Below are 18,091 nucleotides of genomic sequence, written 5' to 3' on the forward strand. Positions count from 1 at the left end.
TAAAGAGAAAAACTAGGGATGGGGATTTAGCTCAGTGGTAGAGCACTTGCCTAGCAAGCGCAAGGCCTAAGTTCGATCCTCACCTCAAAAAAAAAAAAAAAAAAAGAGAAAAACTAGAAGACAACACAGGAGAAAACCCACATGATCTCTAGTATGGTAATGAATATTTAGATTCAACACCAAAGCAAACCCATGAAAGAAATAAGGATGATATAATATCAAAATTAAGAGTTTCTAGGGCTAGAGAGATGGCTCATGGGCTGGAGAGATGGCTCAGCCGTTAAAGGCTAGGCTCACAACCAAAAAAAATATAAGAGTTTCTAGTCTGAGAAAGATACTGTAGAAAGAATGAGGAGAAAAGTCATGGGCTGGAAAAAATACTAACAAACTGTAATGAACTACTAACTAAAATATACAAAGAATTCTTTTATTACATTTTTAATTATTTGTGTATCTGGGGCTGGGTGCCCATGTGCCAGTTGGCATGTGAAACTCAGGACAACCTGTAGGAAATGGTTTTCTCCCTCAGCATGTGAGTCCCAAGGATCGAACTCAGATTGTCAGGCTTGGCAGCAAACACCTCCACCTTCTGTGGTACTTTGAATAAGCAATTACCCCCATAGGGCATTTGAACAACTGGTCCCCAGCTGGTGGTGCTCCTTGGGGAAGTTTAGGAGGTGCAGGCTGGCTGGAGGAAGTAAGGCAATGGGAATAGGCTTTGAGAACTATCTCCTCACCCTACTTCCACTTTGCTCTCTCTACTTCATGCCTGTCTTTGAAGACGCGAGCTTTCAGCTTCCTATTCCTGCAGCCATTACTGCTGCTCACTGCCATGTGTCCCCACCATGATGGACTCCTATCCCTTGAAACCAAAAGCAAAAACAAACTCTTCTTTTGTAATTTGCCTTGGTCACAGTATTTCATCACAGCAAAAGAAAAGTAATAATATACCTGCTGAACCATCATCTTGCTAGTTCTACAGTGAACTCTTAAAGCTCAGGGTTGTGGGATATTTGTATACTGTATGAAGGTGTATTGCTGTGATTAGTGTAATAAAAAGCTGAACAGCCAATAGCTAGGAAGGAGGTATAGGCGGGACTTCTGGGCAGAGAAAGAAGGAGAAGAAAGAATCTAGGCACGTGAGAGAGATGGAAGGAGACACAGAGGAAGCAGGATGGGTGGCACATGACAGAACATAGAATAGAAATGGGTTATCTAAGTTATAAGAGCTAGTTCAAAACAAGCCTAAGCTAAGGCCAAGCTTTCATAATTAGTAAGTCTCTGTGGCATTATTTGTAAGCTGGCAGCCCAAAGAAAAATCTGACTATAACTCAATGTAAAAATCAATTTTGGGAACTGAAGAGATGTCTCAGTGGTTAAGAGCATTGACTGCTCTTCCAGAGGACCCAGGTTCCCAGCACCCAACTATCTGTAACTCTAGTTCTAAGGGATACTAAGGAATACATACACATAAAATTAAATTTAAAAAAAGAGAAAAAAGAAAAGGATCAATTTTTGAAAAGAGCAAAATACAGCAGGGTGGTGGTGGCACCTACCTTTAATTCTAGCACTCAGGAGGCAGAAGCAGGCGGATCTCTGAGTTCGAGGCCAGCCTGGTCTACAGAGTGAGTTCCAGGACAGCCAGAGCTACACAGAAAGAACCTGTCTCGAAAAACAAAAAACAAAACACACACACACACACACACACACACACACACACACACACACACACAAAGAAAACAGCAAAATACATGAATACCTCCCCAAAGAATAAAAATTGACAAATGACTTGAGAAGATGTTCACCATTAAAGACCACCAAGGAAACACAAATTAAAGCAATGAGATATCACTGCACACCTGAACAGATATCTAACCCAGATCCTGTACATGGATAACAAAAGATATTGATGAGGACATGGAACAGTAGGGGTTCTGGCTGCTGATTGGAATGCACAATATCATGGCCATGTAAGCCAGCTGGGGTGTGTGAGAGAGAAAGAGATGTTAGAAACTGAACTCAGGGCCTCACATGAGCTAGTCAAGCTCTCTAAGCTATATCCACTATACATACCACTAAACTATATATAATCCTAGTTCTGTGCTTCTTATAAAACTAAACACACTGTTACTATGATCCAAAAGAACCTGAAAACTTATGTCCACACAAAACCTGCATAAAGCAATTCATATCCTTGAAATGAAGCTTTTTTTTTTTTTTCCTTACAAACTGTATGGCCATGGCAGGCTTCTTGTTATCTAGTTCTTCTATCTTAAATTAACCCATAAATCTATACCTTCCCACATGGCTTGTGGCTTACCAGTATCTTACATGTTGGTACTCATGGCTGTGGCTGGCAGTGTCTCCTCACTCAGCCTTCCTGTTCCCAGAATTCTCTTCTCTGCTTACCCCGCCTATACTTCCTGCCTGGCTAGTGGCCAATCAGTATTTTATCTTTACAGAGCAATATCCACAGCACTTGACCTTTTCTTTTTTGGTTTTTTGAGACAGGGTTTCTCTGTAGCTTTGGAGCCTGTCCTGGACTAGCTTTGTAGACCAGGCTGGCCTAGAACTCACAGAGATCCACCTGACTCCCGAGTGCTGGGATTACAGGCGTGTGCTACCACCACCCAGCGAAATGAAGCATTCATATCCGTAGCAGAATGGATAAACCATGGTACATCTAGACAAACTGCACATTACTCAGAACAAATAAGAAGTCAGCTGCCAGGCCAGGAAAATACAAGGAAGAAACAAATACACACTTCTAAGTGAAAGAAGCCAGTATGAAAGGCTGCACACTGTATGATCCCAATTTTATGACACTCCAGAGAACTTACAGAACAGTAAGAAAGTAAGATCAAAATTGCTAGGGGTTGGGGTGGAAGAAGGATAAGCAGAACACAAAGGAACTTAAGGAAACTGACAGGAGTACTGTGTATGATGCCATAATGATGGATACTTGTCTCTACACATTTATCCAAACCATAGCATAGACCACACTAAGGTTACTGTGGACTCTGGAAAGAGTGTCATCAAGTGGTGGGTTCACTGGCTGCAGGTAACTGACTTTGGTATAATGTTGACGGTGATGGAAGCTGTATGTGTTTGAGTACAGGTATCTGGTAGCTATGTGTATTTTCTACTTAATTTTGCTAAAGCTCTAAACAAAACAAAAACTTATCTCCAAAGGCTATGTGTAGAGGACTGTGAGGCTATTGCGGGGGGGGGGGGGGCACGGGGGACGACTTGTAGAAGGTAGGTCTAGCTAGAGTCTCAGGTCATATGTGAAGGGACCAGTATTCAGCACAAGACACCCCAAGAACAAGTTCTCAGCACAAAGGATATTTATTTGCCCAGAAGGACAGAGGGCAGGGGATAAGATACAAAGACTAAAAGACAGAGGAGGAGGGAGAAGGGGATGGGAATGGGGTGGGGGGGGGGATATTTGACCTAGAGGGACAAAGGACTACCTCTGGATAGAGAGGAGACAGATGTGGCACACACACAAAAAAGTGGCAATTTATAAAGGTAAAATGAGAAACCCTGTGTTAGCATGAGTTGGTTTGTTTTAATTGGGCATATTAATTAGGACAACCAAAAGGGGACTTTCGGTTGCTGGACTTCAATACTTTGATAGCTGGACCTTGGTAGTCAGCCTCAGGGGAGGAAGTGGCCAAATAGGGAATAGACCTTGGTGGCTAGCTTTAGGAATGTAATCTAATGGTTTTTAGCAAGGCAGAGGGAATGGGGGAGGGCAAAGCCTGCTAGAGCCATGTCTGACATGCTCAAGCTGGCTAGAGTCCCTTCAGTAGGAACATGCCCTCAGAGGGATAGTGGACTCCTTCCTCTTCCTTTTTTATTTTCCTTCCTAACCATGGGATGAGCAGTTTTGTACCAGACACTCTCACACCATGATTTGCCACCTTGCCACAGGCCCAAGGCATGGACCAGAATCTTTGAAACTGGGATCCAAGATGAACCTTTTTATTATCTCAGGTATTTCTTGCAGTGACAGAAAGCTGACACAACCATCCTAAAACTTGTTAAAATCCATATTTCATGGGCTGGAGAAATGGCCTAGTGCTTAAGAGCACTTGTTGCTCTTACAGAGGTGACTCATAACCATTTGGAACTCTAGTTCCAGGGGATCCAATGTCCTCTTCTGACCTCTGTGGGCACCAGGCACATACATGGTACACATGCATGCAAACACACACACACACACACACACACACACACACACACACACACACACACAAAATAAAGAATTTCAATTCATATTTCCTGACTTCAAAACTTGCTACAAATTACAATAACCAAAAAGCAATGTGATAATGGCATTAAAAAGAAAAGAAAAGAAAAGAAAAGAAAAACAAAGACACAGGCTCACGCCTGTAATCCCAGCACTTGGGAGGCAGAGGCAGGTGGATCTCTGTGAGTTCGAGGCCAGCCTGGTCTACAGAGTGAGATCCAGGAAAGGCACAAAGCTACACAGAGAAACCCTGTCTCGGGAAAACGAAAAAAAAAAGGACACAGATCAATAGAACAGAAAAGATATCCTTACATACATAATCAATACTTTTTTTTTTTTAATGGCATCAAGTCTATGGGCTGGGGAATACAGTTTCATCCACTATGATAGCTGGGCATGGTGGTACACACCTTTAATCTCAGAATTTAGGAAGCAGAAGAAAGTGGGCTTCTGTAAGTTCAAGGCCATCCTGGTCTATATAGAAAGTCCCAAGCCAGCCAGGGCAACATAGTGAGACTCTATCACAAAGGGGTTGAGGGGAGAGTCTGTGAGGGAAGCTGGAGAGAGAGAAGCTAAAAGCACTGGCTGCTCTTCCAAAGGACCTTCGTTCGATTCCCAGCACCCACGTGTGGCTCACAACCCGTCTGTAACACCCTCCTCTAGCCTCCTTGGGCACCAGGCACACACATAGGGCACAGATATACATGTCAGTAAAACATCCATATGCATAAAATCAATAATAATATAAAATTTTAAGTGCTGAAAAAGTGGATAGCCACATGGGAAAGAATGACTTTTGTCAAGGGAGAACGTCACAGTTGATCAGCACTGATGTGAGCTGTAAAGTAGAATATGCGGCTTTGTAAAGCCGGGTGTCAGGCCTGTGTGGAGACGAACTGTAGGCTGAGGCTGCTTGCACTCACCAGCACATGCAGACCTCATGAACTAGGCCAGACTATGGTTTCATCCTGAGACAGTGCAACTTCTGTACATCAGTCACAATCGCAAGTAAACCCCAAGAGTAAGCTATAAAAGCAGTCACTACTGTGGACATTCTCGACCTCCTAAACTGTCTCCCTGACCTCGTAAATTATAAGTTCCATATAAATGTAATTCTTTGTTACAGACTGGATTGACTTTATCTCATCTGACAAGTTGGAACCATATATATATATATATATATATATATATATATGATATATATCACAAAATTAATCAAAATGGATCAAACTCATAAATATAAGAGCTAAAACATTTAAACCCTTAGAAGAAAACACACACAAAAAAAAGCTATGATAAATGCCAAAAACAGAACCAAGCAAAGGAAAATACCCTGACAGCATTAAAGCCACAAAGCTCTGTGCAAGGCGGACAATGTCAGTAGAGGGATAGCAGTGCAGGAGACAATGGGTAGCATGTAAATGGTACAGCCTCTGTCAAGAAGTTCAATGAAACCTCCAAAAAATTAAGAGGTAAGTTTACCACAGGATACAATTTCACACCTAGGAATATAATGAAAGGAATTGAAAGCAGGGTCTCAGAGAGACATCTGCACACCCACATTCATCCTCTCAACAACCAAAAGGCAGGAGCAGCCCAAGTATACACCCACAAGTGAACGTAAGTGTGAAACACTCGGCTGCAGAATGGAATATTATCAAACTTTCAAAAGTTTGATAAACTCTGACACACACTATGAGATGTTGAAATCTGAAGACATTACACTCTGAAGCTAGCCAGTCACAAAAGGACAGGTACCGACTGACTCTATGATCCAGTCCCCAGGTGACAAGAGAAGGGACATTCCCACAGGCTCAGGGGAAGCTGCTGTTTAACAGCTACTGCGTTTCTGGTTGGTATGATAAAGATTATTCCGGGAATAAATGGCATACTGAATGCAGAACATTAAGAATATACTTAATTCCTTGGAACTACACCTAAAAATGACTAAAATGGGGACTGAAGAGATGGCTAAGTGGTTAAGACCACTTGTTGCTCTTGCAGAGGACCTGAATTCAATTCCCAGAATCTACGTGGCAGCTCACAACTGTAACTCCAGTCTCAGGGCATCCAGTGCCTTCTTCTGACTTCTACAGGCTCCTGCACCCATGTGGTACACATATTTACACTCAGACACACACATACATATGAAATAAATATTCTTAAAATGATTTGAATTACTTTTGTGTTATATGTTTACCACAATGAAACATCTTAAAGATTTTTATGATGATTTTTTGAGAGAGAGATCCTTACTATGTAGTCCAGGTTAGCCCTGAGCTTACAATTCCCCAGCTTCTAGCCCCTGAATGCTAGAATTAAAAGTATACACCATAACTCAGCTAGGAAAAATATTTGAAATGTGAACCAAAACAAGTATGTACATGTTCGTTATTACTAAGAGCACAAAGAGATTCTCCAGCTTTGGTCACAGCGCTCTTCTCTGCACTATGACCAATGCCCGGCAGAAGCAACTTAAAGGGGAAACTCACAGTCTGAACAGGATTAGCTCTGTGGTGGTTTAAAAATGGCCCTATAGGCTCATAGGGAGTGTAGCACTATTGGGAGATATGGCCTTGTTGAAGCAGGTGTGACATTGTTGGAGGAAGCATGTCACTGGGGGCAGGCTTTGAGGTTTTTGAGGCTGCCTGCCATCCAGATGTAGAACTCTCAGCTACCTCTCCAGCACTATGTCTACCTAAGTACCACCATGTTTCCAACCATGATGATAATGAACTAAACCTCTGAACTGTAAGCCAGCCCCAATTAGATACTTTCCTTTATAAGAGTTGCCATGGTCACAGTGTCTCTTCACAGCAATAAAAACCCTAACTAAGACAGGCTCCATTTGTGAAGATAGGAATGCATGGCTGCTGCTTTTCATATTGTGGCCAACCAGGAAGCTGAAAGCAAAGGCCAGAACCTGAAGCTGGTATAGCCTTCAAAGGCCCACCCAAGTGACCTATGTCTGTCAACCAGGCCTCATATCCCAAAGGCCCTACAACCTCCTAACAGCAGCACTGACTGAAGACTGAGTGTTCAAACATAACCCTGTGGGGACATTTGCTTTCAACTTCCAAACTGTCCTAGATGTCCTAGAAAGGAGTGAAAGGATGGAGGAAGGGGGAGAAGAAGGAAAGAAACGATAAACAGTTCAAACTCCAGTTGTCGGGCCTGGTAGAAAGCACAGCTACTGTAAATGATCCCTGGGACCTTGCAGAAAAGAATTGTGGCTATGGACTCACACATGTACGCATGCATGTGGAAGGCAGAGGGAGATGCTGAGCACCTTCTTCATCACTCTCCACTGTGTGTGTGTGTGTGTGTGTGTGTGTGTGTGTGTGTGTGTGTGTGTGTTTTGAGACAGGGTCTCTATCTAGTTCTGGCTGTCCTGGAGCTCAATAATGTAGACCAAGCTGGCCTTGAACCCACAGAGATCTGCCTGCCTCTCCCTCTGCCTCAAGTGCTGGGATTAAAGGCATATGCCACCACACCTGGCTCCACCTTATGTTTTGAGACAGAGTCTCATCACCTGCAGCTCACCAGTTAGGCTAGGCTGACTGGTCAATGAGCTCCACAGATATACCTGTCTCCACCCACTCAGCCCAGGGGTTACAAATTTTACAAGGGTGTTGGGGATCTGAACGCAGGTCCTTGGGCTTAGCAGAGCTAGTCTAGCTATCAGCTTGTTCTAGGAATCTGAGATTTCCTAGATCTGCCCAGTATTTATATGGCTAGCACTTTATCTACTCAGCCATCTCCCTATACCCTCCTGTATTATTTTTAATAGCAAAAATTATAAACATTAAAAGTGCCTTATATAAGTAACAAAAGAGGACAGGCTCCAGAGTTGCACAGAGAAACCCTGTCTCGAAAAACAAAAATAAGTAACGAAAGGAGTAAACAGGGTTCAGATATCAACACGAGACACCCATTAAACTGCACAGAAATGTAGAGAATTTAGAAAAGAAAACTTAATAGGATTCAATAAAATAATTTTAATATTTGTAGGTATGTATATATGTGCATGCATGTTTATATGTACATATAATATCTTACATTATCCACCAAATCATGAAAGGTAAGTTAAAAGGTGATTCTTTTTTTTTTTCCTTTTTTGTTGGGGGAGAGAGTTTGAGACAGAGTCTCACTGTGTAGCTCTGGCTGTCCTAGAACTCACTGTGTAGACCAGACTGGGTTCGAACTCTCGGAGATCTGCCTGTTTCTCCCTAAGTGCTGGGATTAAAGGTGTGCACCACCACACCTGACTTGGGATATTCATTTTCACTGTATGTTTCTGACTTACATTTTGGAGATAGAGAGAGTGCTGGCGATGGAACCCAGGGCCTTGTGTATGCTAGGCAAGCATTCTACCTTTGAGCTGCATCCTCAGCCAGCATTAGTTCTTCTACAAGAACATGTTTTGTTTGTTTGTTTGTTTGTTTGTTTGTTTAATTAAAAATGAAGGAGCCAGGCATGGTAGAGCACATCCTTAATCCTAACAGAAACAGGTAGATCTCTGAGTTCCAGGCCAGCCTAGTCTAAATAGTGAGTCCCTGTCTCAAACAAACAAACAAACAAACAAACAAACAAACAAAAGCCAGGCTGCTGACATACACTTATAATCCCAGCACTGGGGAAGCAGAGACAGGTGGATCCCTAGGGTTCCCTAGCAGCCAGCCTTGATAACTTGGTGGGTTTCAGACCACTGTGAGCATCCCCTTTCAAAAACAAACAAATAAACAAGCATAAAATACCACCATTATAGATCCTCCACCCCCAAGGACTGCAGAAGGCAGAGACCATTTCATGAGGTAACTCACCCACATGTCTTCCCCCGGGAAGGACCTTCGACAGACTGTACATGTAGCTGATGCAAAGGACCCATGAGCTTCAACCAGCTTTGAGGCAGGGATACCAGACACTGCAATTCAAACCAGAGCTCAGTGTTGCAGCCCCTGGGATGGCTATGTAAGTACACAAGCATAACCTCTGGGCTTAACAAAACTGGGTTTCCAAAAACGGGATGGCTGGTAATCAAAACAACTTCTCAGCTCCCACCCATAATCTTAGCTGAGGCTAAAGAACTGAGAGTTAGTAAATGAGTAACTGAGTTAGTAAAGTCAAGGCCAGCATGGGCGATAGTAGAACCTTCTCCTCAACAAAGGATCTCTCATCAAGTTCATTGCTGCTATTTGCTAACTGCAGTGCTGAAACCCAAAGCCAGGAAATTCCTACCTTCCCCCAAAACCTGTCCTTCTGTTTGGGAGAAAAGGCAGCCTTGGTGGGGTAGCCGCAGCTGTCTCTGTGCTTCTGAGCTGTAGATTCCTCCTCAGAGGAAGCCTGTCCCTGGAGTAAGGTGCTGCCGTTCTGCAGACCACAGCATCCTTGCAGACAGCAGAGAGGCTGCTGTTCACCGGCTACTGTCATGAAGGCAGAGTGCACCTTGGGAAAGCACCAGCAAGTTCTCCCTCACTGCTGCTGTCACTGTGTGTGACTGAAATGTTGGTGCTTCCTCGGCATAAGGGCACCAGAGCTAAGCTTTAACAAGGCTGTATCTTCCAGAGCTATCTAGACACTGTTTCTATGTCAACATTATGACGAGAGGACCTGCCTGAAAGCAACTGAGGGGGACAGGAGGTGGGGAACAGAGAACAAGGCCTGGCCATGTGTCAGTAAGGGACACTGAGGGAAAGGACACAGGGATCCTTAGGAGGGAGGGAGGCAGAGAGGGAAGGAAAAGGGAAGAAAAAGGGAGAGGGGAGGGGAAGAGGGGGAAGAAAGAGAGAGAGAGATCCACACCAGATTCAAAATATTATGAACTTTAGTTCCATCCAAAACTCAAACCCAGAAGGTGTGTGGGAGACAGGCCTCTGGAGAGGTTTCCGCTTTGGTCTCAAACACAGACGCGGTAGAGGCATAACCGGCTGCCTGGCAACAGTGCCAGGGATGACAGAGAAACACTAGGCCGCAGACGCGCAGCGAGCAAAGGGCTCACCTCTCTCAAGCCCATCGATGTTCTGTGTGTAGAGCCGCAGAAGCAGCTCCTTGTCGTGGAGCAGTCGAAGGAAGTAGTGAGCGGCATTAGGCCTGTAGTGCCCAGGGTACAGCTCCTTGGCCAGCGTGAAAAAGGGCTTGGGGTTATGGAAGAAAAAGCCCAGTTCGAAGATGGCCTCAGGGTATGGGATGTCATACTGCTGGAGGTTGTTGTACAGGCCACTCCCTGGGGATCTGCAGAGACAGAAGGGGAAGGCTGAGCCCTGCGGAGGAGAGTGGGGAGATGACATCAGAGGCAACTACGGCAGTGTACCTGAAGTCTGGGATGCCGCTGGGTGTGCTGATGCCGGCCCCCACCATGACCACGACCCTCTGGCAGGCTCGGGTCCGAAGCAGCTCAGCTACATCCTGCAGAGACAGCTTCACTTTCTCACTGTTGCCCCCACATCCAAAGCCGACTGAGGCTCCCGCAGAGAGGGATATGGGCCTTCTCCCACCTGTAATACTGACAGCAAGAGCACAGAAGACAGGCAGCAGGTGGCCATCAGTCTTATGCTGGCAAGAGTGAGTGCAGCTGTACTCTTCCCACCATCCAAGGTGGACGTGCACTTCTCTCCAGTGTCATCCAAACAATCGCTTTCTCGCCATGAATAACTACCAACTAGAGCAGGATCGTCTTGTATCAGAAATTGAGATTTACTTGGGGGCAAAAAAGCCTTGCAGTTTAAAGACACTGCATGCATCAGGGAAGTACCGGCACAGCCCCATCATCAGAGGTGTGAGCTGGGGTGCTCTGAAAAGGCCACAGCTTGGACCGTTCTGCAGACTGAATGACAAGTTAGAACCTTAGAGTTGCAATGTTGCGGATCAAGAGCTAAAACTTACCTTGGGCTATCTTTTAGACCCTTGGATAGGATACCTAACATCCTTTTGATTATGAAGTAAGACCTTTAGAATGTATTGACTTCGAAGAACACAAGCTTCCACTATCCCAGGAGCTAAAGATGTCATTAGATAGTATCTGAAACCTATAGTAGAGATTTACTGGTTGGCTGTAACCCACCTACCTGATGTCCCCATCAATATATTCAGTAAATAAACTAATTTCTGACTGTCTTATGTTCTGTGATTGAAAGTTTGTATAACTCCTTCCATGAGAGAGATTTTACTTGGAGTAACCTGAGTCTGTATTTCCAGGACATGGCCACTCATGCTGGGCTCAGAATAAACTATGCCTTATTCCCTTTGAAGTAAGAGCTGTGCTTTGTGTTGACAGTATACACACTCAATGTGAGACCCCCCACCCCCCCAGGGATGATCCAGTCTCATCAGAGATCAGTGCCAAGTGCCAAATTGGGCCTTTTGTGCCCAACTATCTGTGTCACCTCTTTGGGTAGAGATGTGAGAGTGTTTAGAGTCTAGACCTGCTTCTGACTGACTGATGGTCCACTGGCCTATCTGAGCACTGGACTGGGTAGCCTCTTGCTGTTGCAGAGTACGTGTTACAGAACATTCATCAGAATCTTTGTTTCCCAGCACTCACACTTTTTCTCCCAGAACTCCTACCCTTTTAAAAAATTTTTATTGCTGGGCAGCGGTGGCACACACCTGTAATCCCAGCACTCGGGAGACAGAGCCAGGTGGATCTCTGTGAGTTCGAGGCCAGCCTGGTCTACTGAACTAGTCCAGGACAGGCTCCAAAGCTACAGAGAAACCCTGTCTCGAAAACAACAACAACAACAACAACAACAAAAAAAACCCTTTTAATTCTATTTATTTGTTTGTTTGTTTGTTTGTTTGTTTGTTTGTCTCTTGCTTATTACAACCTGGGCCCTCTTCTCCACCACAGTCTTCTCTCTCCTCTACCACTGTCTCCTCCCTCCTCCTGATTTTGCCTCCTCTTTTTTTTTTTTTTTTTTTTTTTTGTGTTTGTGTTTTTTGAGACAAGGTTCTCCTGGCTCTCCTAGAACTAGCTCTGTGGACCATGCCGGCCTCAAACTCACAGAGATCTTCCTGCCTCTGCCTCCCGGGTTCTGGGATTAAAGGCGTGCGCCACCACAGCCTGGCTCCTCTTCCTTTCTTATCACCCTTTCCTGTCTTATTCAGTAACCTCCAAGAGGAAGAAAATTCTGTACCAGAGTCAGTGTGACAGTGGACCCCTTAATCCCAGTGCTCGGGAGGCAGAGGCAGACAGATCCCTGTTATTTCTAGGACAGCCTGGTCTACACATAAGTTCCAGGACAACCAGGACTAAATAGAAAGACTCTGTCTCAGAAGCAAAAAACAAAACAAAATTCTATACCAAAGGAAAAGATTGTTACCTCATATATTTGAAGGAGTGGCACTGTTTGAGAAGATTAGGAGGTGTGGCCTTGTTGCAGGAAGTGCGTCACTGGGGGTTGGCTTTGAAGTTTCAAAAGCCCATGCCAGGCCCAGTCTCTGTTTTCGGGTCAGGATGAACCCCTTCAGCTACTTCTCCAGCACCATGTCTGCCTGCATACCACCATGCTCCCTACCATGATAATGGACTAAAGCTCTGAAACTGTAAGCCAGTCTCAATGAAATGCTTTCCCTTATAAGAGTTGCCATGGTCATGCTGTCTCTTCACAGCAATAGAACACTGACTCAGCCAGCCTCTTTTAGGATAAAGCCTGTGTGCAAAGGACAATTGTGGAAAAAGTGGGTAGAATTCTTGGACTCATACCACAAAACAGAATCCAGAATCCAGAAATAGACTCCACTAAGTGATGTGATTTGCAACAAAGTATCCAGTGCTTTTCAATGGGGAAATGTTTGTTGTGTTGCTGTTGTTTTATATTTAAATGCTGGAATAATTAGATATCAATGAGAAAATCACATTTGACACCCTACTTCACCATATACAAAAACTGATTGGAAATAAGCTAAGCACATTGGCATATCCTGTAATCATGGCTACTTAGGAGACTGAGACAGGGGGGCCACTTAAAACTAGGAGTTCAGCTAGGTGGTGTTGGCTCACGCCTTTAATCCCAGCACTCGGGAGGCAGAGCCAGGTGGATCTCTGTGAGAAACGGAGCCCAACAACACCAATTCGACCAAGAACCCCTAGTGGACCAAGACTATCAATTAGAACAGGAGAGGCACCCTCAGACACAGACACCGCCTTCACCGAGCCGAGGAAGAGATGAGTAGATGCCAGTGCAAAACCACAGGCAACAACCTGAAGACCTACATGACACCATCAGAACCTAGAGATTCTACACCTGCAAGACCTGAACATACCAAGGCCGAAGAAGCAGAAGAAATCAATCCTAAAAATGACTTTAAGAAGATGATAGAGGCCCTTCAAGAGGAAATGAAAAACTCCCTTAAAGAGGAAATAAAAAATTCCCTTAAAGAAATGAAAGAAAAAAAAAAAAGAGGATCTAGAGAAGACTCCAGAAAGAAACATCCATTCCATGAGAGCTAGGGGTGCTGCTGCAGACAGCACATCAGGGCTGTGGTGATAGATTGTACACCCTGATAAACTTGTCTGAGGGTCAGAGGACAGAGCCGGCCACTAGATTAGACATGGAGGTCAGACAGTGGTGGCACACACCTTTGATCCTAGCACTTGAGATCTCATGCCTTTGCTTGGGAGACACACACGCCTTTAATGCCAGGAAGTAATATGGCAGGGCCGAGAAAGGTATGTAAGGTGTGAGGTAATAGGAATTCTCTCTCTTTAGGCTGAGGATTTTGTAGAGGTAAGAACTCGTGACTGGCTGTTCTGCTTCTCTGATCTTTTAGCTTTCACCTCTGGGTTTTGTTTTGTTTTGGGTTTTTTTTGTTTTGTTTTTGTTTTTTGTTTTTTTTCGAGACAGGGTTTCTCCGTGTAGTTTTGGTGCCTGTCCTGGAACTTGCTCTGTAGAACAGGCTGGCCTCGAACTCACAGAGATCCACCATGCTCTGCCTCCCAAGAGCTCTGGATTTTTTATTAAAAGACTATCTAAGCCTGGCAGTGGTGGCACACACCTTTAAAATAGTGAGAGGAGTATGAACTCATTTTCCAAAGGAAGAGAGTACAGAAGGCAAGGTACAAATGATAGGCTTCAATGATGCCTCAGGAGGTTTTTCATTCAGGAAAAATACGAGTTTAATAACCCCAGCACTCAGGAGGCAGAGCCAGGCAGATCTCTGTGAGTTAAAGACGAGCCTGATCTACAAAGCAAGTTCCAGGACAGCTAAGGCTACACAGAAATACCCTGTCTTAAAAAACAAAACAAACAAACAAAGAATTAGTTTGGTGTGGTGACAAATGCCTTTAATCTCAGCACTCATGAGGTAAAGGCAGGAAGATCTTTGAGGGTTCAAGGCTAGCCTGGTCTACATAAGTGAGTTCCAGGACAGCCAGGGCTATGTAAAGAGACTCTGTCTCAGAAAAAGCAAAAAACAAACAAACAAAAAAAGTTGTAGGAATCAAAACTCTAAGAAAATTTATTCTCTTGCCATGTTCTGCAACCAAAAAATGAGAAATTAATGAAGCAGAGAGATGGATCTCTGTGGGTTCAGGGTCAGCCTAGCTGATATAGGGAATTCCAGGACAGCCAGGCCTACACAGTGACACCCTGTCTCAAAAATATATTTTAAAAAAAAACTGAGACCTATCTTACACAAAGGAAAGCATTAGTGTACTAAGAACTATTATAAACTGAATGGGGCAAAGCACCAAATCCCAAACAAGTATTAAAATGTACATAAGCTCTAAGTAAGGAACACAGACCAAAAATGTAGTCACTGAAAGTCTGGGGTTTGAGCTTTAGAGGGGACACTGGGCAGGAGATTAAATCCTAGAGTTATTAACACCATGAAAAGACAAGAAGACAAAGAACTGTGAGAGAATTCCAGCCCAAGAAGCATAGTGGGGGTACCTTCTTACAGGTTTTAGGGGAAGATGGAGGTCCCATGCCCTGTGGTCGATGAATCAATAGTATGTGACTTATATTCAGGTTGAGTCTTATCCCCAAGCAGCAGGGGAGGATGAGAATGTCTTGCATTGTGAAGAAATGTGTGACTCTGAGGATGTGGGAGAATTGGTTTAAGGGGCCCACTTAATTAATATGTACTCACTGTACAGGATGTATCTTTGGTATTCTGGGATAGATTGGAATCTGGTAGTGTGGAGCCTGTACACAGAATCAGTTATGAGGGTGGACAGACACATCTACAAATGGGCATGACTTGAGACTATGTAGCCTGGGTTTTAACAATTCCAGCTTTTTTGTTTCTATATAAAGAAATAGCAGGATAATTTATGAGAGAAGAGATAGAGAGGAAGGCTTTGGGGGGTTACCAGACACAGTATTCAATTTCTGGCCTCTTCCTATTGGCATCAAGAGTATATAAATGATGCAATGCCTAGAAATTTAACTGGAAGAAAAGCTAGAGCCCTGGCATCCATGTAAAAACCAAGTGTGCCTTGGAACAGAGGAGACAAGTAGATCCCTGGAGCTCGTTGGCCAATCAACCTAGCCAAACTGGTAGGAGACCATGTCTCAAAAAACAAGGTAGGGGGCTGGAGAGATGGCTCGTTAGTTAAGAACACTGGCTGCTCTTCCTGAGGACCCAGTTCTCAGCATCCACATAGCAGCTCACAATTATCTGTAACTCCAGCTCTAAAGGATCTGATGTTTCTGTCCTTTTCCGGCACTTGCATCCATGTGAACATACCCATGTGCAGACACACACACCACCACATATAACTAAAAATAATAAAAATAATTTTTTTTAAAAAGGTAGAGAGGCTGGAGAGATGGCTCGGCAGTTAAGAGTATACACTGCTCTTCCAGAGGACGTAGGTTAAACTTCTAGTGCCTACATTGTGATTCACAACCATCTGTAACTCCAGTCTCAGGGGATCCCATGCCCCCTTCTGGCCATGACAGGCACTGCATGCTTATGGTGCATAGACATACATGCAAGGAAAACACCCATACACATAAAATACATAAACTTTTTTAAATGATTTTTTTAAAAAGGGGCAGAAAGTGATTGAGAAAGACCTCCTACATCAATCTATGGCCTCCACACACACGTGTATCCACTCACATGAATACACACACGCACACACACATGCACGCACAAGAAAAGCAATATAAACAGCACAGAGCCTGCAACCTGGTCTGAAAATGCCCCCACTAAATTCTGTAGCCTGAGAAACACTGGGCACTGCAGCTTCACATAGCCCTGGAAGGTTCCTGAGTCTACAGCCTTGACTCAGGGCTTCCTTGGTATCTAACCAAGCTGCAATGTTTCCATCACCAAGGCAATCTACCCTGAATTCAGGACCACGGCCTCAGGCCATAGAAACTTTCCCTCACACCCCGAGAGCTGGGACATTGGGTCAATTCTCCCATCAGATGGCCCTAGTGACCAGCATAGAGACCTCTTCACACCGGTTGGAACAGATTAAACAGACCAAATTGACCTTCCCCAAATAAATGACTAGTCTAAAGTTGATACAGACAGAAACAGGCAACTAAGAGTATGTCTGTCACTCATAATACAAGAACTAAAGATGCTAGAAGCACATCTTCAGACAGGACAGTGCAGAAGTTGTCTTCTAGCAGGATGGTCCCAACAGTGTTTGCTCTCGTCGCTTTCTTTGCCTGCTTTCCCAGAAGCTCTCCTCACACCCTACCATTCTAGTGACAGCTTTACCCCTCATTTTAGCCAAACAAAAGGCTTACCTGTTTTCATGTCCTAAATCTCAGTGGTTCTAAGTAACCCTTTTCCCATCTAGCATATTCTGCCTGAGAAGCACGGTCTCCATTTCAGAGTACCATAATTCCACAAGGTCAAATGCTTGCTTAATTCCAAGGACAATCTTTGGCCCTCCTCTTGAAGGCAATAGTGCTGGCTCCCTCTCCAATTAGGGTGCCTGTTGGCTCCCCACTGTGCAGCTGCAGTACACAGCTGCCCTGTCCACACAGTCTGTGTTCAGTTATCCAGGGACTTGTGTGACACCAACAAGCCAAGAGGAATCCTCCATCACCCGACCCTCAGCCGACAAAGCTCAAAGCAAGGAGGCCAAAGATGACTGGAGTGCTGGGGGTGAAGAGCAAGAGCTTTATTCCAGAATTACATCCTCATCTCTAATTCTTAGTCTGATTTGGAGAAACATATGTTTATAGACCTCTCACCAGAGAGTACGGGAAATACACAAGAAAACAAACAAAACAAAACAAACAAAAACAACAGGAGAAAGGCCTCATCTCTTCCCACACTGCAGAGATGGACCAATGCTTCTGAAGGTCCTGCTGTATCAGAGTAGGGTATAAAAACACTTTACCAAGGTCCCTCTTCTGAGCTAAGTCAGTGAAACCCTCCAAGGAGGCTCCTGATGAAAACAATGAAGAATGAGAAAAAGAAAATTCTGGCTCCAAAACCATCCCCCTCCCATCAAATACCCCATCTCACATAGCACCAAGAACAGTTCACTTATAGTTCTTGCCCTGACATTTCCTGAACTCCTCTTAAATACAAACCATATGAGAATATAGAAGGTCAAGAGAAAAGTTGTGACCATTGCTGAGTACCTGCCAAACTGACAGATATCCGTGTCAGGGCACATGAAGAACATTTCTTCGTCACCTAGTACAAAAAAATGTTTACAAGTCACTGACATACATGTGAACAAAATTTTGCCAAACAGTTACAACATACTTAAGGTGTAACTTAAAATATATCTACATGGTATGGAAAGCTCCTGGGACGAAGAGACCCAGAGGCTGGCATTGAGTGACGCCTGAGACACTGCAAAGAGACAAAAGGATGAAGTCACCTTCAAGTTCCAAAATCTAAAATCAAGAGAAGAAA

At 44.2% G+C, this 18,091-nt stretch overlaps 1 protein-coding gene across 5 annotated transcripts in view; it reads right to left on the reverse strand.

Annotated features, from left to right (window-relative positions):
- The window catches only part of Sirt3 (sirtuin 3), a 25,939-nt gene that overhangs the window by 5,628 nt on the left and 2,220 nt on the right, over nt 1-18,091 (reverse strand). For 2 of the 5 annotated variants that reach the window (XM_036198512.1, XM_036198508.1), the window contains exons 2-4: nt 10,566-10,757; nt 10,254-10,486; nt 9,079-9,179 (exon numbers count right to left, since the gene is read on the reverse strand). In XM_036198512.1, coding sequence (XP_036054405.1) covers nt 9,079-9,179; nt 10,254-10,486; nt 10,566-10,612 — 381 coding nt within the window. In that variant the 5' untranslated portion in view covers nt 10,613-10,757. Of the gene's footprint in view, nt 1-9,078; nt 9,180-10,253; nt 10,487-10,565; nt 10,758-12,573; nt 12,596-18,091 lie in introns of those variants that run through there. The other 3 variants (XM_036198500.1, XM_036198495.1, XM_036198496.1) reach the window with 2 other exon arrangements.

The sequence above is a fragment of the Onychomys torridus genome, chromosome 1 (genome assembly GCF_903995425.1).
Source record: "Onychomys torridus chromosome 1, mOncTor1.1, whole genome shotgun sequence".
NCBI classification, from domain to species: Eukaryota; Metazoa; Chordata; class Mammalia; order Rodentia; family Cricetidae; genus Onychomys; species Onychomys torridus.